Source organism: Dipodomys merriami, unplaced genomic scaffold (assembly GCF_024711535.1).
Source record: "Dipodomys merriami isolate MVZ:Mamm:240054 unplaced genomic scaffold, mDipMer1.0.p SCAF_322, whole genome shotgun sequence".
Taxonomy (NCBI): domain Eukaryota; kingdom Metazoa; phylum Chordata; class Mammalia; order Rodentia; family Heteromyidae; genus Dipodomys; species Dipodomys merriami.
This window is the reverse complement of record NW_027204738.1, coordinates 1,004,576-1,031,535: the sequence shown is the minus strand read 5'-3', so window position 1 is coordinate 1,031,535 and position 26,960 is coordinate 1,004,576. Positions and strand designations below refer to the sequence as shown.

Sequence of the window (26,960 nt, the reverse complement as noted above, 5' to 3'; positions counted from 1 at the left end):
TAAAATGTACAAGAGGCTACCAAAAAATAAAGCTAAAGAGAAAGGTGTGAGCCCCAGGCCCAGTGGCGGAGCAGCCAACAAGGGCAAGCACCTGAGCTCTCTCTGTATTACCACAGAAGTTGGCTTAACTCAAGCTTTCTCCACCTTGGGCAGGGTTTAAACAATTGTTCCAGTCTTGGGACTCAAACTCAGGGCCTGAGTGCTGTCCCTGAGCTTTTTTGCTCACGTCTAGTACTCTACCGCTTGAGATACAGCTTTGCTTCTGGCTTTTTGGTGATTCATTGGAGATAAAGAATCTCATGGGCCGGGCGCTGGTGGCTCACGCCTGTAATCCTAGCTACTCAGGAGGCTGAGATCTGAGGATCGCGGTTCACAGCCAGCCCGGGCAAGAAAGACCGTGAGACTCCTATCTCCAATAAACCACCAGAAAACCGGAAGTGGCACTGTAGCTCAAGTGGTAGAGCGCTCGCCTTGAGCTGAAGAGCTGAGGGACAACGCCCAGGCCCTGAGTTCAAGCCCCACGACCGACAAAAAAAAAAAAAAAAGAATCTCATGGACTTTTCCTGCCCAGACTGGCTTCAAACCACAGTCTTCACATCTCAGCCTTCCGAGTAGCTAGGATTACAGGCGTGAGCCACCAGCGCCCGGCCAGGCTGGGTGATTCTCCCTGGGTCACCCTGGGTACTAGAAGACGTTCAGCAGCATTACTGGCCTCTCCCCACAAAGTGCCAGGAGTGCTAGCCTTCCCCATGACCGCACGTGCTCGGGAGCTAGATGGATAGTCCCAGGGCAGCTCCTTACCCATCAAGGCTGAACGGAATCAAAAGTGTTCCCAGCTGAGGGAAGCGCATTCATTGGTTTCTCTGCTAGCTGTTCCAGGGACAGGTGACAGGGACAGTAACATGCCATCTGCTCCCAATTGTGTAATCTTTCACCAGTGTAGACCAGAACTGCAAAGTGTTAGCTCCTCCGTAGCATGCTCTGAAGTGATTAGGCAAAGGAGGACGCTGGCGTCCAGGAAGTGAGGAGGAGCCCCGCCCCTGCCCCGTCCTCGCTTGTCCCACGCCCCGTGAGGAAGTAGAAGGTTTCCAGAGCCTGTGGCTAGGTTTCAGATGCAGTCAGTGAGCAGAAGGTGTTTTCAGAATCCAACAAGTGATTTTGGCTGTGTACTTTCCTTGGTCTTAAATCCTTGGGTTGCCAAGGCAACTGTGAACCACTTCTGCTTAAGGATTACCAGGACTAAGACAAGGACATGAGGTGTGGGCTGGACCGTGGGGTGATTGTGTTGTAGCTGACAGCCCAGCCTCGGTCCCTCACCTCACCCCTCAGGCTGTTTGGAAGTGTAAAATGGGATCATCGGTGGAGGTCAGTTTGTTGTCATTACAGATTGATTATAGAGAACATTTTCCCTCATCCTATTTATAGAAGAGTCCCTCCCTCCCGCCTCCTCCCCCCTTCCTCCTGCTCTCCCTTCCTCCCTCTCTCCTTCCTTCCTTTTGTTCTGGTACTAGAGCTTGAACTCGGGGCCTTGATCTCTCACTTACCCTTTTTGGTTCAGTGCTGGCACTCTACTTACTATAAAAGCTATACTTCCAGTTTGGCTTTTTTTTTTTTTTTTTTTTTTAAAGCTAGAACTCTACCACTTGAGCCACAGCTCCACCCTCTTACTTGGAGATAATAATCTCATGGACTTTCCTGCCTGGACTGACTTTGAATCTGATCCTCAGATCTCAGCCTTCTGAGTAGCTAGGATTATGGAGGTGAGCCACTGGCACTCAGCTTCTGTTAGCTTTTAGGAGAGTTTTTCCAAGCACAAAGTCAAATTCATTCTGACCTTCCAGTTTCAAAGAAGCAGTGTCGAAGTTTACTTTTGGGTAAAACTTGAAGGGAAGCAGGTTACAATGTGCAGATTCATTGTCGCAGCCATGCTGGGCACTGGTAAGCTTTATGGCCAGGCTGCGTCCACCCCCCAAGTCTCTACTGGAGAGGCTGGCAAGACTTCAGGTGGTGGACCGGGAGCTGCGCTAGTTTAGCAGTGGTGAAGAAATAGCCCAGGCCCAGCCAAGAAGCATACTTGTTTCTCAAAGGTTCTGCAAAAGTAGAGCTCTGTTGCTAGTTAGAGCTCTACAGATTGGGCTTTAAAATTTTTGATGGTTTATTGTATGCTTTACTCAGGGCCTCTTACTCTCTCTTAGCTTTTTTTTTGCTCAGAGCTGGTCATCTGCCACTTGAGCTGTTGCTCCACGTTCCACTTTTTGCTGGTTAGTTGGAGATAAGAGGTTGACTTGGGACTCCTGAGCAGCATGAGTCACCAGCATCCAGCCCGACTATAGTTTTTTAAGAGGAAGAGAGCACAGTACAACGCCAGTTGGGCCCCTAAAGGCTCCAGTGATGTTCATGCCCCTGGCCGGGCGGGGTGGGGGCGCCAGCTCTCGGGGGGCCCCTCTTGTTGCTCCCTGGACCGGTTACAGCACACCCATGGAGGTCCTAGGTTTCTCTCCTGGCACTTCTCGGTGTGCCTGGGACCCCTTCCCCCATAGACCCCCGTCCTGGCTCAGCCCGTTTCCGTGAGTGCTCTGCTGAGGCTGAACTATCAAGCTTGAGTGGCCAGCTGCTCCCTTGGTTGAAGACTTTCCTTCCCACGGGGTGGGGTGTCACGGTGTGAACACAGTATGGATGGGCCGGCTGCTAGGGCTTACCTTGGGTAGCCCAATGAGTAACACTCTGAGGTATAAATACAAAATATATTCCGTAAGCTTCCATTTCAACTGTATGGCTGCATTATAGTTTTGGGTTTTGCCCCTAATACTGTACTGGGAAAATATTTACACTTAGAGGAAAAGCTGAAAACGTGACAAATGAATACATCAGCTGTTGACATTTTGTTTTATTTGTGTTACTAAATATTTATCCATCTGCCTACTCAAAATTCCACCTAATGTTTCAATACATTTCAAAGTAAGTGTTGTACCCCTGGCACACCCCACCCCTGCTTGTCGCCAACTGGACTCAGTGTGCTTACACTTTTTAGGTTTCAAGAAGCAATTTATGTGTCATCTTATTACTATATTACACAACCCATGTGACATAAAAATTCAAGAAATGCAACTCTAGAATAATGATTACAGATGTGCCTTGTCTAAAGTTTTACCTTCGTACTGTGTTTAAAGCTTACTCTTTATTATTGAAGTGTTGTATTTCACTAAGTTAAAAATCAAGCTTTCTCATTTATAATTATCAAAAAGGTTTTAAATCATTTAAGAAATCCTCACTTAGAAGACAAACATTCTTAGAATCCTAGGCAGTCAACCTAAGCTGGAAGTGGGGGTGTGGCTCCAAGTGATAATGCACCAGCCTTGAGCAACAAAAAGCTGAGCAAGAGTACAAGGCTCTGAGTTCCAGGGCAAATATCATCACCACACACACACACACACACACACACACACACACACACACACACACACACACACACACACACACACACGCAAATTAAAAGAAAACAAACAAATATCATCACCACACACACACACACACACACACACACACACACACACACACACGCAAATTAAAAGAAAACAAACAATTCTCTAAGGGCTGGGGGTGTGTGGGGCCCTGGGCTTGGTGGCCAGTACCTGCAGTTACTATGGACAGAAAAGAAAAGGACAGTCTGGCTGAACACTGGTGGCTGACAACTATAATTTCAGCTTCTCAGGAGGCTGAGGCCCGAGGACTGCAGTTTGAAGCCAGCCAAGCCAGCCTGGGAAGGATAGTTCGTTAGACTTTTATCCCCATTTAACCACTAAAAAGCCAGAAATGGAGCTGTGGTTCAAGTGGCAGAGCGCTAGCTTTGATGAAGAATACTCAGGGCCAGGCCCTGAGTTCCAGCCCCAGGATCAGTACACACAGCGATTTTGTATATATGGGATGAAGTACGTCTGCCCCTGTGTGGGGGGTACTGGTCCTCGAGCCCAGGGCAGGGCATGCAGGTCCCCTCTGGGAAGTGGCCGTGTGCACACCGAGCTCGCCCACCTCCTCTCTGAACTGTGAGTGACAGCACCTCTGGACCACTCGTAGCGCCTGATACAACGCAGAGTTGTCCAAACAGATGGCGCCATGGGTTCGTTGGGGACCAATGACTAAGGAGAAAAACTCTGTACACATTTAGCACAGACATACCTTTTTCTCTTTCAAGTTTATGATTTACATGTGGTTTTGAGACAGGGTCTTGGTATGCAGCCCCAGCTAGCCTTAAACTTGAAATCTTCCTGCTTCAGTCTTCTAAGTGCTGGGATTTTACAGGCATTCAACACCATGCCTGGCTTTTTTCTCTTTCTCTCTTTCTCTCTTTCTCTCTTTCTCTTTCTTTCTCTTTCTTTCTCTTTTCTTTCTTTCCTTCCTTCCTTTCCTTCATTCATTCCCTCCCTCCCTGCATCCCTCCTTCTCTCCCCCTCTCTCCCTCTATCCTTCCTTCCTTCCTTTCTTCCCTCCCTCCCTTCCTCTCTTTTCTTTCTTTCTCTTTCTTTCTTTCTTTCTTTCTTTCCTTCTCTCCCTCCCTTCTTCCCTCTCTCTCTTTCTCTCTCTTTCTCTTTCTCCCTCCCTCCCCCTCTCTCTCTCTCCCTCCCTCCCTCCCTCCCTCCCTCCCTCCCTCCCTCCCTCCCTCCCTTCCTTCCTTCCTTCCTTCTCTTTCTTTCTTTCTTTCTTTCTTTCTTTCTTTCTTTCTTTCTTTCTTTCTTTCTTTCTTTCTTTCTTTCTTTCTTTCTTTCTTTCTTTCTTCTTTCATGTTTGAGCTTGAACTCAGGACCTGAGTGTTGTCCCTTAGATTTTTTTTTGCTCAAGAATAAAACTCTGCCACTTGAGCCACACCTTTACTTACAGCTTTTGCTGGTTAATTGGAAGTAAGAGTCATGGATTTTCTTGCCCAGCTGGCTTTGAACCTCAGTCTTTAGACCTCGGCCGCCTGGGTCGTCAGGGTTACAGATGTGAGCCATGGGCACCTGCCTCATGCTTGCCTTTTAAAAAGTATGTTCAGCCCCTGGTTCATTGAAACTGTAGATATGGAACCCACAGATATTAAGAACAAACTAAAAACACAGTTAATTAGGCAACTCAGTGATAAGACATAGTTTTCTTTTTTATGCCAAAACTCAAAATCACTGGAACAATTGGAAATCATACACAAAAAGCAAACGTCAGTCCAGTCATATACCACATGCAAACAGCAGCTCTTGTAGGACAGAGCTCAGAGCGGGCGGTGCGAGGTCTTTGGTCATTGTTGTGGTAGCAGCATTTGTAGCCAAGAGATACACTGCTGTTTTCTTCCCTCTCTTCTTTTTATTATTCATTTATTTAAGAATACTGAGTCTGGGGGTGTACCTCAGCGGTATAGTACTCGCCTCAGCGTTAGAGTACCCGCCTCAGCGTTAGAGTACTCTCCTCCTCGTTAGAGTACTCGCGTTAGAGTACTCGCCTCAGTGTTAGAGTACTCGCGTTAGAGTACTCGCCTCAGTGTTAGAGTACTCGCGTTAGAGTACTCGCCTCAGTGTTAGAGTACTCGCGTTAGAGTACTCTCCTCGTTAGAGTACTCTCCTCCTCGTTAGAGTACTCGCCTCAGCGTTAGAGTACTCGCGTTAGAGTACTCGCCTCCTCGTTAGAGTACTTGCCTCCTCGTTAGAGTACTCGCCTCGGCATTAGAATACCTACCTCATGATCACAAGGCTGTCTTTGATCCTCAGTAACCCTGTCTCCAACACACTGTATTCGTATTCCAGGCAGGACTTGGTTTTGAGAGGACATGGTCACTGCACACCAGTGGTGTGTGTGAGTAGAGGTGTCGTGGGAGGCGCCGGGGGTGTCCGCAGTGGTGCGTGCGTGTGTGTGGACAGGTATGGTGACTGCCAGCAGAGCACCCTCGCTTACCAGTGTCGGCGTGTCCGTGCAGCCTGGCCTGGCCTTGGGCCAGCACGCCAGCAGCTTGCACGCTCCATGGCGTTTGTGAGCGATGCCTCTGCTTCCCGTGTGGGGTCCCTGCGGGGGGCTGGGTGCACACATCTGGTGCCAGTCGTAGATGTTCACATCGGACCTTCACCGTGTGATTGTGCGAGAGCCCCTCGGGCTGAGCCTCGTGCCGGGCGCCCCTGACAGGCTGCCCCGAGTCCTGCCGGGCCTCCCCGGCACTGGGCGGCAGGAGCCCACATGGCCGCACCGACACGGGAGATGCAGTTTGCAAGCGGCAGTAGAGAGCTGTGGGGAGAATCTGTTGAACAGTCAACAGTGCGCGCACGGCTGGGCTGGAGCTCAGGCTCTTGTGCTTCCCATATGCCTCTTACCGTGTGAGTCGTGTCTCCAGCCCTGCTTTTCACTAGATTGTTGTTTTTACATTTGTTTAAAAGGACACGTGTGTGTGCGTGTGTGCATGCGCGTGTGCGTGTGTGTGCGTGTACACGTGTGTGTGCATGTGTGCGCACGTGTCCGTGTGTGCGCGTGTCCGTGTGTGCGTGCGTGCGCACTGTGTCCATGTGTGCGTGTGTGCACGTGTGTGTGTGTGCACTGTGTCTGTGTGTGCGTGTGTGTGCACGTGTGCGTGTGCACTGTGTCCTGTGTGCGTGTGTGTGCATGTGTGTGCACTGTGTCCGTGTGTGCGTGCGTGTGCACTGTGTCCGTGTGTGTGTGCGTGTGTGTGTGCGCGTGTCCGTGTGTGTGTGCGTGTGCACTGTGTGTGCGCGCGTGTCCGTGTGTGTGCATGTGCGTGCGTGTGCACTGTGTCCGTGTGTGTGTGCACGTGTGTGCGCGTGTCCGTGTGTGCGTGCGTGTGTGCGTGTGTGCGTGTGTGTGCATGTGCACTGTGTCTGTGTGTGTGCGTGTGTGTGCGCGTGTCCGTGTGTGCGTGCGTGTGCACTGTCCGTGTGTGCGTGTGTGTGCACGTGCGTGTGTGCGTGTGCACTGTGTCTGTGTGTCTGTGTGCGTGTGTGTGCGCGTGTCCATGTGCGTGCGTGTGCACTGTGTCCGTGTGTGTGTGCACGTGTGTGCGCGTGTCCGTGTGTGCGTGTATGTGCACGTGCGTGTGTGTGTGTGCACTGTGTGTGTCCGTGTGTGCGTGTGTGTGCGCGTGTCCATGTGCGTGCGTGTGCACTGTGTCCATGTGTGTGTGTGCACGTGTGTGTGCGTGTGCACACGCATGCGCGCCTCTGGCACCAGGCATACTTCGAGCTTCCTGAATACCTGAGAGCACAGGTGCTTCCTGCCGCCTTCCCTCTGGGACGCCTGTCCGTCTCCGCCCCGCAGGGTGGGTTGGCCGGAGACCCTGACCTCAGCTTCTCACGTAGCTTTGCAGGTGCATGCCACTCTGCCCCACTCCTTTGCTCAAGGCTGGCGCTGTACCACTTGAGCCACACCTGCACTTCTGGTTTTTTGGTGGGTAACTGGAAATGAGAGTCTCATAGACTTTTTTTTTTGAGGGGTCCAGTTGTGGGGCCTAAACTTTGGGTCTGGGTGCTGTCCCTCAGCTCTTCAGCTCAAGGCTAGCACTCTACCACTTGAGCCACAGCGCCACTTCCGGCTTTTTTCTTTTTGCTTATGTGGTGCTGAGGAATCGAACCCAGGGCCTCATGCATGCAAGGCAAGCGCTCTTCCACTGAGCCACCTTCCCAGCCCCTCTCATGGACTTTCTTGCCCAGACTGGCTTCAAACTGCGATCCTCAGATCTCAGCCTCCTGAGTAGCTAGGATTGCAGGCGTGAGCCACCAGTGCCCGCAAGCTTTTTATTTTTTAACATCACCATTAAAGTTTTGCTTGTTTATTTATGTATTTATTTATTTATTGCTGATTGTGGGGCTTGAACTCAGGGTTTGGGTCTCTGAGCTTTTTGCACAGTGCTAACAGTCTACCACTTGAGCCACAGGGTCACTTCCAGCTTTTTCAGTTTATGTGGTACTGAGGAGTCGAACCCAGGGCTTGATGCATGCTGGGCAAGCACTCTACTACCACTAAGCCACATTCCCAGCCCTGCTTGTTTAATTGTTTTTTGTTTGGCTTGACTTTTTTGACCTCAGATTTGAGTTTGCCACCAACATCTGCTCAGAGGCAAATTGTTGAATAAGTGAAGCATTCAGACTCATCATTTGTGAGCGTAGATCAACAGCTCAGCAAGGACCTATGTGTGCCGGTATTCATGGATAGGTCTTGGCAGTGTGTGTAGGAAGGGCACTGCTTACCTGGGGCCTGTGTTTTGGAAAGGTGTGGGCACGTCTTGTCACACGGCCTGAGACAAGGTGCCAGCTGTCGCGGAGCATCCTGGTCCCAGGCTCGGCAGGCTGCCTCTCTGCTCCGTTAGGGTTGTCTGCCACCGGGCCCGCATGGAGCGTTAACCCTGAAATGCCAAACCGCTAAGGAGGGGTTGTACCAGTCATAGTCTCTTTAGTATCCCCATGGTTTTGGGTTTTTCATAACAACAGCAAACGTACATTTCCCCAGAACACAGGGCCCCAACTACTCATGCTCACAGGTGAGCTGGTCTCAGGTGCCCATCCTCCTTTGACATTGTTCTAATAAAGTCCCTCTTTTTTTGTTGTTGTTGTTGGTGGTGGTGGTGGTGGTGGTGGTGGCGGCGGTCGTGGGGCCTGAACTCTGGGCCTGGGCACTGTCTTTCAGTTCTTCAGCAATAAGGCTAGCGCTTTACCACTTGAGCCACAGTGCCACTGCTGGTTTTCTAGTGGTTTATTGGAGGTAAGAGTCTCACAGACTTTCCTGCCCAGGCTGGCTTTGAATTGAGATCCTCAGATCTCAGCCTCCTGAGTAGCTAGGATGACAGGCAAGAGCCACCAGCGCCCAGCAAAGGCCCCTCTCTCTGAGGCCGATCTAGGGCCGACGTTTGCGTCCTGTCTCAGGGGCGCTTGCCCCAGGGTGCTGTCTGTCTGTCTGTCTCCCCACCAAGGCAGGAACCTCAGAACTTGGGGAGGGCAAGTTGGGCTCAGACATCCATTCACATGACGTTTTCTTCCTTCCCATTCTCCTGAGGGGTTAGGAATTCTGGGGGGCTGGTCATTGTGTTTCCAGCCGCCCTGGGAGCCCCTTTGCCGGTCCCCTGGAGGAGCGGTCAAACCCTCCTCGGTGCCTGCACACCTCTCATTCTTACGAGTTCTGGGTTCTCTGTATCCTTGTTGATACTTTATTTTCGGATTTTTTGGTACTAGCTGTTTTTATTTGCACTGCATGGGTGATTTGTGATTTGTGCTCATCAGCCATTCAGTTTTGGATAACTGGAATGTGGTCTGTCCATCTTTGTCTTTTTGAGTGAGAGTCCTCGTATTAGCTGCATGAGTTACAGGTGTTTCCTTCCATTCCGTGGGTTGTCTTGTCATTTTTCTTGAGCGAGTCCTGAGTGCCCCCCTCTCCTTCCCTATCCCCGCTCTCTCTCATCCTTGGGCTTGAACTCAGGGCCTGGGCGCTGTCCCTGAGCTGTTTTACTCTAGGCTAGTGCTCTGCCACTTGAGCCACAGCGCCTCTTCCCTAACGGCGTCTCTTGGTGCCCGGGCTCGCCTGGGCTGCGATCGTCCTACGCGTCTGAGTTGCTGAGCTGACAGGTGTGCACTGCTGCCCCTGGCCTTTGGGCTCCCCCATAGCTGTGCCGGTGCGATGGGAGTCTCGTGAGCTTCATGCTGGGGCTGCCCGGTCCTCCCACAGGCAGTCCTCCTGTCTGTGCCCTCCGGGTCGCTAGGGTTACCGGTCTGAGCACCTGCCTGGCAGAGGGCTTTAACCTGGTGTGTTGCTGGTGCTTCCGATGTCTTATCTAAGAACCCATTGCCAAACACAAGACCACGGATTTTCTTCTAAGCATTTTATAGTCTAGCATCCCAGTAGATCATGGATACATGAGTGTGTCTTCTTGGAGAAGTTGGAATCCTGCCCCAGGATCTCTTCTGGAGCCAGGTCCGGGGTGGGTGGCCCTCCGCCACAGCTCTGAGTGCTGCTGTGACTTCTGGAGACGGCGCTGGGACTTTGCTGTGGCAGTGGCGGGTCCTGGGTGTGGGCTGGCGGGACAGAACGCAGAGGCGATGGCGCCATGGTGTGCGTGGAGCATGCAGCGTGTGGACGTTACCTGCAGGCAGAGGCTGAGTGATTGCAGTCTTGCAGTGACTTGCACATCCGCTGACGTGTGTCTCCCCCGACCCCAGATATAGACCTGACTGTCACGGAGGCCCACGTCATGGACAGCCAAGGAGAGAGGACGGAGCTCTACGCACATGTGGATGAAGGCCTCCTGGGAGGAGACGCCGGCTGCCTGGGCCCTCCACTCACCCCGGAGAAGGACGAGGTGTTGCGCCAGGCCACCGCAGTGGCCAACCTGCGTGCGGCACTCATGAGCAAGAACAGCCTGCTGTCTCTGAAGGCAGACGTGCTGGGGGATGACGGCTCCCTGCTGTTCGAGTACCTGCCCAAGGGTGCCCACGCCCTGTCCCGTAAGTGCACCCCTTGTTGTGTTGCTGTGCCCTGCTTTGGTTTCAGCCGTTGGGTCTCGAGTCTCAAACCCAGATGCCAGTGTGGAGGAAGGTGTAGCCTGCCCACCACAGACGGCTGGGGGTGGGCACCCCTTGAGGCCCAGGGAGGTGGCTGCCACACCCCCTGCACTGGCCTCTGGGGGCCCTGGGACCATTGCACTTGGTTTATAGTGCGTGTGGTCAGGCAGCAGGGAGGGAGCAGCAAGTGCTTGTTGGAATGTTTTCTACTCAAATTCGAGGCGTCTAAGCCTAAGACCCTCTGAGCGTAAGAGTGCACACAGTAATTAACATCCCCGGAAGCTCCCGCCCAGTGGAGCCAGCACCGCCGGCCATGGCAGGAGAGCAGAGGGTGCAGAGGAGGGAGCTTGCAGCACCGGCCCAGCCCCGGTCGACTTGGTTCTCATTAAATAACACTGGTGGGTGCTAGGCTGCCCGAAGGTGCTGCTGTTGGGGCAGGTGTCAGCCTGGCTGTGGTTTGGCCCTGGGGGGAGGGGCGCATCCCAAACCAGAGATGTGGAGTCCCCCCCCCCCGCCCCGCCGCCCCCTGCCCTCCCCCCGCGCCCCCCCCCCCCCCCCGTGCCCCAGAACGGCAGGAGAGTGGTCAGGCACCTTTGATAAGAGGACTCTGGGACCAATGTCTGTTCTAATTTTACTTTAAAAAATAGTACTTTTAGTTTTGTTTTAATGAATTCTGAAACATCTGTAGAAATTTTGTCTTGGTTTGAGGAAGTTATGCAAATGCTTATGGCTAATAAAGACTAAAGGTGGAAATCAACTCTTGTTCTCTTTTTTCCCTGTTCTTAGATAGCCATTGCTGCCATTGGATAGGTGTGGCTCTGAAGACAGGCCAGGGCTGAGGGCCGCAGGCAGTGGACACTGCCGGCACCGGTGGCTCACACCTGTAATCCCAGCTATGCAGGAAGCTGAGATACGAGAATTGAGGTTTAAAGCCAGCCCAGGCAGGAAAATCTGTGACACATTTATCTCTAACCACCAAGAAGCCAGAAGTAGAGCTGTGTATGGCTCAAGTGGTAGAGTGCTAGCCTTGAGAAAAAAGCTCAGAGACAGTGCCCAGGCCCTGAGTTCGAGCCCCTGGACTGGCACACATACAAAAAAGAAATATCTTGGGCTGGGAAGGTGGCTCAGTGGTAGAGCGCTTGCCTTGCATGCATGAGGCCCTGGGTTCGATTCCTCAGCACCACATAAGCAAAAAGAAAAAAGCCGGAAGTGGCGCTGTGGCTCAAGTGGTAGAGCACTAGCCTTGAGCTGAAGAGCTGAGGGACAGCGCCCAGGCCCAGAGTTCAGGCCCACGACCGGACCCCCCCCCCAAAAAAGAAATATCTTTAGGCCTCATTTCCACATCTGAGACATGAGGACAGCAATACTCATAATTGTTGAGGTTTTTAAAATATAGTAGCACATTAGCAGACATTGAGCACAGTACAGGCAGACGCGTCTGACAGAAATTCAAATGTGGGAAGAAATGGTGCATATTGTCAAGACTGCAGGGTATGGGGGGTCACCTTGGCGGAGGCTCCATGGGGGTCAGGACCTGGGATTCACAAGAACAAGTGAGTTCTGGGATGGAGCCGGGTCTGTGGCACGGCCGAATCTGCCTTCCACTCTGCCCGCCTGGACTGTCCTAGAGTTCTGTGTGCTTCTAGCTCCTGAGCAGCCCACAAGGTACAGTCCTTCCTTCAGAGCAGAGATGGCAAGACCTCCTCTCAGATATTGTCCTGTGTGTGTGTGTGTGTGTGTGCGCGCGCGCGCGCATGTGCTTGGGCCTGGGGCTTGGATTCAGGGTCTAGTGCTGTTCCTGAGCTTTTTTGCTCATGGCTAGGGCTCTACCACTCGAGCCACAGTTCCACTTCCAACTTTTTGGTAGTTAATTGGAGAGGAGTCTCATGGACTGTTCTGCTCTGGCTGGCTTTGACTCACGATCCTCAGCTCTCATTCTTATGAGTAGCTAAGATTACAGGCATGAGCCACTGGTGCCCAGCTCCCTTTTTATCGAGTGGCTTTGAGTGCTGGGTTGGTGACTCAGTAGTAGAGCACCTGCCTGGCAAGTGCAAGGCTCTGAGCTCACCCCCCAGGACTCCCTACAAATAAAGTGGGCGTCTTTTGGTGGCTGGGCTGTGAGCTGACTTTGTGAGTGGAGCTCGTCTGCTTATAGGTTATCTTACAACATGAGGGCAGGAGTGACACTGAGTATGTCTGCCTGTCTTGCTGCATACATGGAACTGAAGTACCAGGAATAAACACTTTCCAAAACGCAGTGTACCTCCTGCACTAGGGCACGGGCCCCCCCGGAGGGTGGCCATGGAACCTGGTGTAGGGCGACCTCAGGGCAGTGGCTGGGTCTTGGGCGTCACGTTGTGGGCCAGTGAGTGCACATACCTGAGCAGATGGGCTCAGGCCCTGCATATGACGTCTGCTCGGTCGCCACTCCCAGCACTGACCGCCTCCACACTCTAACGGGTGTTTTACAGGACTGTGCAGTTGCCCGTGGCACAGACTGGGCCGTGATGTGTGGGGGCTTGGCCGGCCAGGGGGACTCCGCCCCAGCATCACCGTGCAGTTCTGGAGACCTTGAGCCTCAGGTGCACAGCCTCCTCCTCCCGAGACCCCAGGCTGTCCGGCTGGCATGCTAAGCATGTTTGAAGGGAGAGAAATACCTCCTGCCTGGGCCTGCTCTCCCTCCGCGCTGGGGCTGGGGGCCGGGGTGTGCATGCGTGACTGTGACCTGTGCATGCTGTGCACCAGGGCTGGGTCACTGGAGGAAGGGGACGGTATAGTTGCTTGGCAGCCCTTTTGTAGTGCAGGACACAATGCTGCTACCCTAGGTGCGGCCTGCCTCTCTTTGCCGTTTGCACAGCTTGGTGTGTGTGCAAGAACAGGATGCTAGTTATAGATTATTTTAGCTGAGAGGAGCATTAAGTTTTTGGGAAGTGTGCCCATAACACAAAACAACAGATACTTAGACATCTTTCTAGATGGTTCTGGAGTGTTCTAGAAAAGCTGAATTAACTTGCTTGTTTTCATAGGACTGATAAAATTCAACAGATGGTAGGTTTATCACTGGCTCATCAGTCTTTGAGCTGACCTCTTAAGAGGGCTTTTGCACTTCCCAGTGACTCAGGTTAACATGGTTCTCTTACTTCTGTTACTCTTTCAGCAGTGGGCTGACCTCCTACCTATCCGTAGTCATTGTCTACTGACCAGAAAGCATGGAAAGTCCCATTTGTAGCTCCAACTGCATGCACTGATGCAGCCAGTACCTGCGTGCCTGCATGGCCTTTGTGGTCCCTGGAGAGCTACCATAAGAACAGAGTGACTTTGATTTACTCAAGCCAGTTGGACAGACCGGCTGACCTCAAGTATAGGAGGCTGACACGGTGTGGCCACGGCACCATTTCACCTGTGGTGACCCCCTAGTGCTGTAGGTGCACTGTCCAAGTCCTGAAGCGGCCGGGGGGGGTGGTGTCTCTTTCCCAGGCCTGTGACTGGCCGCTGGATTGGAGATCTAGGCAGGAGGTCTCACTGTGGAGAGTGTACCTTGCTTTTTGTTTTTTTTTTTGTCCTGGGGCCTGAACTCAACCTGGGTGCTGTCCCTCAGCTCTTCAGCTCAAGGCGAGCACTCTACCACTGAGCCACCTTCCCAGGCCTTTCATTTTGTTTTGTTTTAGAGTATCTCCTAAGCCAGGGGCAGTGGCTCATACTAGTAACCCAAAAGGAGGATTTTGAGTCCCTGGTAAACCTGGGCAAAGGTCGTGGCAGAACCTATCTTGAAGACAATAGGGTTGCTGGGTATTGGTGGCTTATGCTGTAATCCTAGCTACTCAGGAGTCTGAGATCTGAAGACCATTGTACAAAGTTAGCCTGGGCAGCTATGATTAAAAAACAAAACTCTGTGGCACTCTTACCTCCAGCTAATAGCAAAAGGCCCACCGTGCTTCTGGAACTCTGGAAAGCCTGCTAGTTGTCCTTGGTTCACATGGGTGAGACTGATTTCCTGTGCGGGGACATGGGAGGCAGAAATTGTCCACCTTGCTGTCACTCCGAGCCCGGGACCTCTGACCTCCGACCTCCAGGCCTGACCTGAGGTGTGGCAGCGCGCCCCCAGCCGGGTGGTTCCAGTCCCATCCCAGGCACCCGGAACCAGCTCCGCAAGGAGCCTCATGATCCATTGAGCAAGTTCCAGTGGACACGGGGCCGTGAACTCTGTGTTCACTGTGCTCTGACAGGCTTGGGAGCAGCCCTGGCCTGAGGGCCTCGCTCTCCTGTTCCCTCCAGCCCCTCCTCCACCCTCGGCTCACCCTTCTGGGTGAGAAAGCTAAATTGTTTTGTTTCATTTAAAGTATGTCTCTAAGGCTGGGCACCGGTGGCTCACATCTGTGATCCTAGCTACGCAGGAGGCTGAGAACTGAAGATCATGGTTTGAAGCCAGCCCAGGCAGGAAAGTCCATGAATTAACCACCAGAAAACCTGAAGCGGCGATGTGGCTCAAGTGGTAGAGCTCTAGCTAGCCTTGAGCAAAAAAATCTCAGGGAAAGGGCTCAGGACCTGAACTGAAGCCCCATGACCCACAAAAACACAAGTAATAAAATGAAATATTTCTGTAAGGTACAAAGTTCAAAACCAGCCTTGGCAGCCCAGGACTCTGTCCAAAATAAAGATGTTGACGTTTCTCTGATTTTGTTTTCAGGGTTTTCCCCATATAGGTGGAGGCTGTACAAGGCCTGTGAAATCATTTCATATGTGACAGGACAAATATGCTTCTCTTCTACTTTTAACTTCCTGCATTGATGGTTTTGTGTGGCCTGTGATGGGTGTTATAAATATCTGAATAGCCCCTAGCAGAAAAAAGCACAGCATTTGATTCATACGGGTTAAAAATGCCAGTTCCTGAAACTAAGTGCGATGGTCACTTCTGGTGGCTCTGGCCTGGGGGCTGCGGTGTGTTTCTGGCGATCGCACACTCAGTAGGCATGCCCTGCCCCGGCACCATTGCCCGCAGGATGCTGTCTCTGGAGCCATGGGGGTCGCGGCCAAGGGACAGCCTGTTCCCCAGGAAGTGCACCCGTGTGCTCTGGAGCCTGCAGTGAGCCAGAGGCTCCTCCAGGATCTGCCCAGCCGTAGCAGCTTCGGGCACTGACGCTCTGCTCCTTGGGATTGACGGCAGGTGGCCACTGACCAGTCGTCTTTGTAGAGGCTGACGGGGCCAGGTGAGTGCAAGCCGGCAAAGCCCTGGTGGTACAAGTTGTGTCCAGCTGCCTTCCATCTGGCAGTTGATACCAGACGTCTGATTCCAGATGGATGTCTCTGGTGACCTGGCGCTGGGCTGGGCAGTCTTCTCTGACTGGCTCTGCGTGATCCTGTTGGGGATGCCAGGTGCTTCCTTCCAGCACCTTCCCTAGGCCTGGGTGTGCCCGCCCAGCCCAGGGTGGCCTGGCCGCAGGTGCTGATGGGTGTACTCTAAGTCAGTGACGCTGGGCTGGAAACACTTCCGCCACTGCCACTGTCCAGGCGGAACGGGCTTCTGTGGGCACCTTTCCATTCCAGGCTTAGTTGCCTTGGACAGCGAGAGGGCTGTGTTGAGCCACTCAGACCCGTCCAGGATGTCTCCGGTGAGCGTGCCTGCTGGGGGTGATCACAGAGCGGGGGGGGGGTCTCCGTGCTGCAGCGTGGTCATGCCCGGATCCAAGCAGAGCTTAGGCACACGCAGACTCCAAGTGGGGGTCACGGAGGGTCAGAGAGAGAGGCAGCCGTCGTGGGGAGCAGAGCCAGCCGCTCCTGCCGTGCTACTTTCCACAAGCATATGAGGACCAGGCGCAGCCACGCCGCTGCCCTGGGCAGTCACCTTGCGCGTGGTGCTGGCAAAGGTTCAGTTACTCAAAATGGCTTCATTATGTCTGTTGTCTTAGTGGCACAAACGGTTGGGTGCCAGCTCACTTCCACAGAGCAGGTGGCTGGAGGCCTGGGGGCCGCTGGGGGCCTTCCCAGGCAGCACAAGCCCAGCCCTATGAGGCTCCGGCATGGCCAGCTGCTCTCCAGCAGGGGAGCAGGGTCTGGGGCAAGGCGCCTCCCTGCTGGTCCCACCCTGCCCACGGGTCCTCAGTGTCCGTACGCCACCCTCATGGCTTGTCTGTGTGGAGAGTGTCTCCAGCCTCCCTTCCTGGAGGAGTGCGGTTCTCTACAGGGTAGCCACTTGGGCCTGAAGTTGATGAGGTGCTTTTCTATAAAGGCTCCTCCTCCTCCTCCTCCTCCTCCTCCTCCTCCTCCAACTCCTCCTCCTCCTCCTCCTCCTCCTCCTCCTCCTCCAACTCCTCCTCCTCCTCCTCCTCCTCCTCCTCCTCCTCCTCCAACTCCTCCTCCACTCCTCCTCCTCCTCTTCCTTCTTGTCGTGCGCCTTGAACTCTGGGCCTGGGTGCTGTACCTGAGCTCTTCAGCTCAAGGCGAGCGCTCTACCACTTGAGCTACAGTGCCACTTTCGGTTTTCTGGTGGTTTATTGGAGATAAGAGTTTCATGGACTTTCCTGCCCGGGCTGGCTTTGAACCGCTATCCTCAGATCTCAGCCTCCTCAGTAGCTAGGATTACAGGCGTGAGCCCCTGGCGCCCGGCTCTATAAAGGTCTTCTGAGCTGTGGTTTTGTGAGTGCTGGTGTCTGTGGCTCTTTCCCCTGTGCAGATGTCTGCTCCTTGGGGGTTAATGACCAGTGACCACCATGAACCCCGAGCCCCTCCGTCCCAGCACTGGGACCTCTCCCCGCAGCCCCTCCGTCCCAGCACTGGGACCTCTCCCCGCAGCCCCTCCGTCCCAGCACTGGGACCTATCCATTTAAATGTATTCTTTTCTCTCTTTGTTGGTCACCATGCATCTGCTCACTTTTGCAGCTCAGACACACAAGGCAGGATGAGTCTGCCTAAGGTTGGGGGGCCTGGAAAGCCCTGGGTAGCCAGGAGATGTGGCACTAGAGGCTGTTAGCTGCTGGTCTTTGTTGTCTAAAGCAGGGTCCAGTGGCGGTGCTTGGGGAGTCGCGTGCAGGCTGCGTTGTAGAGACGTCTGGTGCTCTTAGCCAAGGGAGTCTGGTTGAATTTTGAAAACAATTTAAAAATTTAGACAGTTTCCACAGGCCCTGAGGGAAATGGGTTGTGGTGGGGTTAAAGGAAATGGATACAGAAAACAAGGTGGCCATATTTCTTTGCTACATTTGACATTATTTCCTCTAAAATGGCATAGATATTCAACATGTAAATCTTGAATGGGCTGTTTAGATTTTGTCTCCCATACTTCATTGGACTTTTTAAAGAAGGATTTCATTAAAAATACATGGCTCGGGGCTGGGAAGGTGGCTCAGCGGTAGAGTGCATGCCTTGCAAGCATGAGGCCCTGGGTTTGATTCCTCAGCACCACATAAACAGAAAAAGCCAGAAGTGGTGCTGTGGCTCCAGTGGTAGAGCGCTAGCCTTGAGCTGAAGAGCTGAGGGACAGCGCCCAGGCCCAGAGTTCAGGCCCCATGACCGGCAAAAAAAAAAAAAAATACATGGTTCAAGAATTGATTTTTTTAGTTTTTCAAAAGTGTATCATTAGCGGGGTGCTGGTGGCTCATGCCTGTAATCCTAGCTACTCAGGAGAGAGATCTGAGGATTGTGGTTCAAAGCCAGCCCGGAGAAAGTGCGTGAGACTCTTATCTCCAATTAACCACCAGAAATCTGGGAATGGCACTGGGGCTCTAGTGGTAGAGCACTAGCCTTGAGCTGAAGAGCCTGAGGGACAGCGCCCAGGCCAGAGTTCAAGCCCCATGATGGGCAAAAAAAGTATATTATTTAGGGTTTGGAATGTGGCTTAGTGGTAAAGTGCTTGCCTAGCATGCATGAAGCCCTGGGTTCAAGTCCTCAGTACCACATACACAGAAAAAGCCAGAAGTGGTGCTGTGGCTCAACTGGTAGAGTGCTAGTCTTGAGCAAAAGAAACTCAAGGATAGTGCCCAAGTCCTGCGTTCAAGCCCCAGGACTGGCAAAAAAAATGAAGTGTATGATTTAATCTCTCCTGAAAGCATGATTTCAATCATAAAAGGCAGCTCTGCAGGTCCATCTGCCCCCAGAGACAGAGCAAGTATTACAGAAACCCAGTCTTCGCTGTCTTCAAGAGAAGACGTTATTCCGAACTGCCTGTGCATTTCCATCCACAGTGTCCAGCATCTGATGGGAGGTTACCGCATGTGCTCACCATCAAGATCCAGTGCCTGAGCCACCAGGAACGGTCGCAGACACTGCCGATCGGGAGGTCGAGAACTAGCAAAATCAAAGACAAGGACAAGATAGATGAAAAAAGATGGAGGACTTCAAGAGAATCTGAAGGAGAATCAAGTGGGCATTTTGGACCTAAAAATACATCTGCAATTAAGGATTCAGTGGCTAGCTTGAGAGCAGTCTGGACATGTTAAAGGCACCAGAAGGTAAGGTGATGAGCTGGAGCAGATGGCAGGAGAACTCTGTGCTAAAAACACAGAGGAGGGAGAGAACGGGAGCCAAGCAGGAGACACGGCAAATGCACGTGCAGTCGGTGTTTCAAAGGCAGGGGAGAAGAGACAGTAGTGGAAGAGATAGCAACTCAGAATTTTTCACAACCAACAAAGGATGTCAGTGAACACACACACACACACACACACACACTCAGCCAAAACAAGAGTAGAAAACAACACCTAGGTACATCATGGCCAAACTTAAAAGCCAAAGACAAAAAGAAGAATCCTAAAAGCAGTCACAGAAGAGGGGACATCAAGGCTTGTGGCTGTTGCCTGCAAGAGTCTCCAGTTGGAGACAGCGCTCCTTCCCCTGCAGGCAGTGAAGAGGAACACTCAGTGGAGAAGAGACACCCAGCCAGGGACCACTACGCCTCCTCAAGGAGTCATGGAACGAAGAAAGGAAGCGAAGGACCGGCTGTGCAAGTAAGAGCTGCAAGTTCCTAGAGTTTGACATAAAAACCGAAAGCACAGGTGACCAACGCTGCTAGCTGCTGACGGCATACGCTCACAGTGAGCAGGGGCTGCCCGAGAATGGAACCTTCATGAAGAGAAGAACGGTGATGCCTGATTAACTTGAAAGAGGGAAGAACAGGGGAAGGAACAGAAACATGAAGGACAGATCGGAAGAATACCTGGGCCTCAGCCGCTCCTTGCATAACTGTGCCATGCACCTGTAACTGCCTCACTCCGTAGGTGGAGCAGGCCATGGTTCCTGTCTCTAAAACAAACCCTATCCTACTACAAGTGGACTAGACACCCCCCCAAAAAAATCAGGGTGGTTTTTTTGAGACAATGTTACTCAGGCTGGCCTTGAACTCTTAGACTGAAGCAGTCCCCATCCTTACCCTCCAAGCACTAAGACTAAACTATTTGCTGTTTATAAATGGCAGACCCAGAAAACTAAAGGAAAAAACAAAAGAGTCAATTCAATAATCAATACAGGAGCCTAGACGTGTGTGCTTCCGACAGTAGCTCTGGTGATGTGTGAGGCTGGGAGGTCAGGATGGATTGTAGACTCCTGGAGACCTATGGAGCAGTAAGCAAAATTTCGAGAGGGGAGTAGGCTACAGCAATGTATGTCTTCAGTGTACCGGTATTGGGGCTCAGGGCCTTGAGCCCTCAATCAGCCCTCTTGACCAAGGCTGGTACTCTATCACTTGAGCCATACCTTCAGATCTGGCTTTATGCTGTTAATTGGAGCTGAGAATCCCTTGAATTTGTCTGCTTGGCTGGCTTTGAATTGTGACCCAGGGATCTCAGCTTCCTGAGTAGCTAGGATTATAGGCATGAGCACTGGCATGTGGGTTGGAACATAGGTGTCAGTGTTCTTTCAGTCTTGAACTCCTGGAATACATCTACCTGCTTGCTTTCTATTTTTATTTTGCTGTGTTGTTGGATTCGACTTGCTAGTTTGTCTTGTATTTGTGCTCACAGACATGTCAGCCTATAACAACACCATTAGCCACCGTTAAGCCACACAATGAAGAGTATTCCAAACACACAGGACACTTTTACCACGAGGCACAACTTTCGGGACTGAAGCTATGCAGTGAGTTCCATCACTACACCAGACCCAGGCTGGGAATCACAGCAAAGATGATAGATTATACCAGACCCAGGCTGGGAATCACAGCACAGATGATAGATTATACCAGACCCAGGCTGGAGATCACAGCAAAGATGATAGATTATACCAGACCCAGGCTGGAGATCACAGCACAGATGATAGATTATACCAGACCCAGGCTGGAGATCACAGCACAGATGATAGATTATACCAGACCCAGGCTGGAGATCACAGCACAGATGATAGATTACACCAGACCCAGGCTGGGAATCACAGCACAGATGATAGATTATACCAGACCCAGGCTGGAGATCACAGCAAAGATGATAGACTATACCAGACCCAGGCTGGAGATCACAGCACAGATGATAGATTATACCAGACCCAGGCTGGGAATCACAGCACAGATGATAGATTATACCAGACCCAGGCTGGAGATCACAGCACAGATGATAGATTATACCAGACCCAGGCTGGGAATCACAGCACAGATGATAGATTATACCAGACCCAGGCTGGAGATCACAGCACAGATGATAGATTATACCAGACCCAGGCTGGAGATCACAGCACAGATGATAGATTATACCAGACCCAGGCTGGGAATCACAGCACAGATGATAGATTATACCAGACCCAGGCTGGAGATCACAGCAAAGATGATAGATTATACCAGACCCAGGCTGGGAATCACAGCACAGATGATAGATTATACCAGACCCAGGCTGGAGATCACAGCAAAGATGATAGATTATACCAGACCCAGGCTGGAGATCACAGCACAGATGATAGATTATACCAGACCCAGGCTGGGAATCACAGCACAGATGATAGATTATACCAGACCCAGGCTGGGAATCACAGCACAGATGATAGATTATACCAGACCCAGGCTGGGAATCACAGCACAGATGATAGATTATACCAGACCCAGGCTGGGAATCACAGCACAGATGATAGATTATACCAGACCCAGGCTGGGAATCACAGCACAGATGATAGATTATACCAGACCCAGGCTGGAGATCACAGCACAGATGATAGATTATACCAGACCCAGGCTGGAGATCACAGCACAGATGATAGATTATACCAGACCCAGGCTGGGAATCACAGCACAGATGATAGATTATACCAGACCCAGGCTGGAGATCACAGCAAAGATGATAGATTATACCAGACCCAGGCTGGGAATCACAGCACAGATGATAAATTATACCAGACCCAGGCTGGAGATCACAGCAAAGATGATAGATTATACCAGACCCAGGCTGGGAATCACAGCAAAGATGATAGATTATACCAGACCCAGGCTGGAGATCACAGCAAAGATGATAGATTATACCAGACCCAGGCTGGAGATCACAGCAAAGATGATAGACTATACCAGACCCAGGCTGGAGATCACAGCACAGATGATAGATTATACCAGACCCAGGCTGGGAATCACAGCACAGATGATAGATTATACCAGACCCAGGCTGGAGATCACAGCACAGATGATAGATTATACCAGACCCAGGCTGGGAATCACAGCACAGATGATAGATTATACCAGACCCAGGCTGGAGATCACAGCAAAGATGATAGATTATACCAGACCCAGGCTGGGAATCACAGCACAGATGATAGATTATACCAGACCCAGGCTGGGAATCACAGCAAAGATGATAGAATCTCTAACTGCTTCTGTACCCAATAGAGTAAATAATAAAATAAAAAATAAATTATAAAATATTTTGAACCTAATGATAATAAAAAATACCACACCAAAACTTTAGACTCATCCGAAACAGTATAGCTCTAATTGCCCTTATTAGAAAAGAAAGAGGCCGGGTGCCGGTGGCTCACACCTGTCATCCTAGCTACTCAGGAGGCTGAGATCTGAGGATCACAGTTCAAAGCCAGCCGGGGCAGGAAAGTCCATGAGACTCTTATCTCCAATAAACCACTAGAAAACTGGAAGTGGCCCTGTGGCTCAAGTGGTAGAGCACTAGCCTTGAGCTGAAGAGCTGAGGGACAGTGCCCAGGCCCAGAGTTCAAGCCCATGACAGAAAGAAAGAAGGAAAGAAAGAAAGAAGAAAGGAAGGAAGCTCTAAAGTTCCTGTACAAAGAAGAAAGTGTTTGATTCAGTGGCTCATACCTGCAATCCCAGCTTCTTGGGAGGCAGAGATTGGAAGGATTGATGTTTGAGGCCAGCCCAGGCAATAAAAGTTAGGGAGGCTGGGTGGCGGTGGCTCACGCCTGTAATCCTAGCTACTCAGGAAGCTGAGATCTGAGGATCGAGGTTCAAAGCTAGGGCAGGAAAGACTGTATGATTCTTTTTTTGTTTTTAATTGTGAAAATACCATACAGAGGGGTTACAGTTACATGCACAAGATAATGAGTACATTTCTTATCAAGCATTGTTGCCTTCTCCTTTGTTTCCCCTTCCTATGACCATGAGACTCTTATCTCCAATAAACCACTCAGAAAACTGGAAGTGGTACTGTTGCTCAAGTGGTAGAGCACTAGAGTTGAGCTGAAGAGCTGAGGGACTGTGTCCAGGCCCAGAGTTCAAGCCCCACAACCGACCAAAAAAAAAAAAAAAAAAAAAGGGAGGTTCTGTTTTAAGTAATAAGCCAGGCATGATGATATGTACCTGTCATCTAAGCACTCAGGAGGCTGAGGTAGGAGGATTGTGAATTTGAGGCCAGAAAAGGCTATGTAGCAAAACCTTGTATCAAGCAAAGAAGGAAACAGTCCAAAGAAAGGACAGGAAGGAGTCGGGCGCCAGTGGCTCACTCCTGTAATCCTAGCTACTCAGGAGGGATCCCAGTTCAAAGCCAGCCTGGGCAAGAAAGTCTGTGAAACTCTTATCTCCAATAAACCACTAGGAAACCGGAAATGGTGCTGTGGCTCAAGCGGTAGAGTGCTCGCCTTGAGTTGAAGAGTGCAGGGACAGCGCCTAAGTCCAGAGTTCAAGCCCCAGGACCGACAAAAAAAAAAAAAAGAAAGGACAGGAAGGAAATGTAGAGCAGGTCTGTGGAATAGAAACTAGACATACAAAAAGGACACAAAGGGGCTGGGAAGGTGGCTCAGTGGTAGAGTGCTTGCCTTTTATGCATGAAAGGGTTCAATTCCTTAGCACCACATAAGCAGAAAAAGCCGGAAGTCGCTCTGTGGCTCAAGTGGTAGAGGGCTAGCCTTGAGCTGAAGAGCTGAGGGACAGCACCCAGACCCAGAGTTCAGGCCCCACGACCAACCAGAAAAAAAAAAGGACACAAAATGAAAAATGAACTATGTAGGCTAGGAATGTGGCTTAGTGGTAGAGTGCTTGCCTAGCATGCATGAAGCCCTGGGTTCGATTTCTCAGCACTACATACACAGAAAAAAACAGAAGTTGGGGCTGGGAAGATGGCTCAGTGGTAGAGCGCTTGCCTTGCATGCATGAGGACCTGGGTTCGATTTCCCAGTACCACATAAGCAAAAAGAAAAAAACTGGAAGTGGCGCTGTGGCTCAAATGGTAGTAGAGCACTAGCCTTGAGCTGAAGAGCTGAGGGACAGCACCCAGGCCCAGAGTTCAGGCCCCACAATCGGACCCCCCCCCAAAAAAGCCAGAAGTGGCGCTGTGGCTTAAGTGGTAGAGCGCTAGCCTTGAGCAGACGTAGCTCAGGGGCAGTGCCCAGGCCCTGAGTTCAAGGCCCACGACTGACAAAAGAAAAGAAAACAAACAGTGCCAAAGGCTTGTGTGTTGACAATAAAACTGACAAATGGTCAAAAGTGACCAAGAGGAAAGCACCATTTACCGATCAGAGTTGTAGAAAAGTCATTACTGCAGATCCTACAAATACTGGAAAGATGCTAAGAGAATATGGTTAATAGCCTTATGCCAGTAGATCGGTTGAGCTGGAGAGAAGTGGAAAATGGGAGCAGAAAGGAAGAGACGTCCACAGGCTCTGGTTTACTGAGAAACTGAATTATAATCGAAAGCCTTCCTACAGACCCTTAGCCCTCTTAAATTCTTAGAACATTAATGGGATAAAGAGGGTCAGCCACTATCAGAGCCGCTCAGGGACTAAGCAGGCACCTTGCCTGTCTGGTCCCTACCCCTACCAGGCCTCCCAGGAAGGAGAGCTCTAGGCACTGGGCTCCGCTGCCCTTATCTCAGGCAGGTGCAAACGTGCCTGGAACATGAGGTGAACCGGACATTTGAACATCACAGCAGCAGACTAAAGGAGGGGGAAAACAAACAACCTCTTAGGGCTGGGAAGGTGGCTCAGTGGTAGAGCGCTTGCCTCGCATGCATGAGGCCCTGGGTTCGATTCCTCAGCACCACATAAGCAGAGAAAACCAGAAGTGGCGCTGTGGCTCAAGTGGTAGAGTGCTAGCCTTGAGCTGAAGAGCTGAGGGACAGCGCCCAGGCCCAGAGTTCAGGCCCCACAACCAGACCCCCAAAAAAACAAAAAACAAAAAACACCTTTTACCCCAATACAGAAAACATTCTTGCTGGGGCACTGGTGGCTCACGCCTGTAATCCTAGCTACTCAGGAGTCTGAGATCTGAGGATCGCGGTTCAAAGCCAGCCCGGGCAAGAAAGACCGTGAGACTCCTATCTCCAATAAACCACCAGAAAACTGGAAGTGGCGCTGTAGCTCAAGTGGTAGAGCGCTCGCCTTGAGCTGAAGAGCTGAGGGACAACGCCCAGGCCCAGAGTTCAAGCCCCACGACCGACAAAAAAAAAAAAAAGAAAACATTCTTGAAAATTAGTAGCATTTGTGATTAAAAAAAAAAACCAACAACATTTCAACAAACCTGGAATAGAAGGAATAATTTGATAAAAAGTAAAAGGTGTCATTTTTTCCCAGCACCACAAAAAAGTAAATAACACAAAATAAGATCTACAAACGTAGCGTGAGGATTCATGACACGGTCACTACAGCGGTCCCTGCTGCACGATGTAGCTGGGCTGGGATTCTGTGGCTCAACAACTGTGTGGCACCTCACACCTGACACCCTCTCCTCTCAGACAGTGGATGGGACGGAGGTTTGAGGGCAGTCAGGGCAAAAGCTCATGAGCCCTTATCTCAACCAGTGAAAGCTAGATGTGGTGGCGTATCCCTGCCTGACAGCCGCATAAATAGGATCAAATTCTAAGCTGGGCAGGGCTCGTGTGGTAGAGTGCCAATGTGTGAGCCTGTGTTCAAATCCCAGTACTGGCCCAAACAAAAGTTCAGACTTCCATCTTGTGCTGGGCCTCGCTGCTGGCCCGTGGCTGGAGTCGCAGCTCCGCCAGCCACAATCTCCTGGGTGGACAGCCAGCGCGGCCGCCTCGCCGTGTGGCTCAGCTGCTGCGTCTGGTAGGCTGGGCACACCCAATGTGTTTTGGCTTGAAGGGTGCAGCCCCCTTGTTCGCTGGGCGTCTGTACTTGGGTCTGGATTTGAGAGTAAGAGCGCACGCGCCGGGTCCACGTTACCGCTGTCCCCGGTGCTTCTGGAAGCTCGGGTGGCGGCCGGCTCCCCTCCCCCGAGATCTTTAGGCATGTCCTTGCCCAGCCCAGGCCCACTGTTCATCCTCAGCAGTATAATAAAACAGAAATCAAAGGACTAGACATGGCACACATGAGATCGAAGCAAGAGGAAGCTAAGTTTGAGGCCAGTTTGTAGGGGGAGGGGTTGATTCCAACATTACTCAGCCTTGGCCCAGCCTATGGGGAGAGGGCAGGACGCAGGCCGACTTCATGAGGTGTGTAGGGGTCAGCGGGTTTAAATCTGAATCACTTTAACATAGGGACTGCCCTGGCTGCTGGCACCTGCCCGGGAAATTAGAGCGGGGACCAAGGGTTCTCCACCCCCACCCCCACCCCCACCCCGGACTGGAGAGAGGCTCTTGGGCTGCGGGGAGTGTGCGGACACCTCTGCGTCCAGCAGGGGCCGCTCCAGCACACGGCACCAGCAGTCCTGGAGGGAAGTGAACCTCCAGCCCTGCTGTGTCTGAGGGACGGAGGAAGAGCTGTGGGCTCCGGGGATGTGTCCCTGGTGTGGCGGTGGGGCGGCTGGGTGCTGTCCTCACAGCCAGGTCCAGATGGCCTGCAGCCTGCTCCTCGGGGATCCATTAAGCTTGCCTAGTTCGTCCAAACAACACCGCATCCAGATTTTAGGGCCCACCACGAGACCACCTGTTTCAGCTTCATGATCCTGTGTATTTTTCAGTTTATGTGAATTATTCTTTTTTGTGGATTGTTTTATGCCAGTACTAGGACTTGAACTCAAGACCTCATAGGTTTTTTTTTTTTTTTTTTTTTTTGCCAGTACTGGGGCTTGAACTCAGGGCCTGGGCACTGTCCCTAAGCTTCTTTAGCTTAAGGCTAGCACTCTACCACTTGAGCCAC

At 51.6% G+C, this 26,960-nt stretch overlaps 1 protein-coding gene across 2 annotated transcripts in view; it reads left to right on the top strand.

The window, feature by feature from the left end:
- The window catches only part of LOC138841567 (zinc finger and BTB domain-containing protein 46), a 63,613-nt gene that overhangs the window by 18,865 nt on the left and 17,788 nt on the right, over positions 1-26,960 (top strand). For both annotated transcript variants that reach the window (XM_070042314.1, XM_070042313.1), the window contains exon 3: positions 10,170-10,454. In XM_070042314.1, the coding sequence (XP_069898415.1) occupies positions 10,170-10,454 (285 nt within the window). The remainder of the gene's footprint in view (positions 1-10,169; positions 10,455-26,960) is intronic.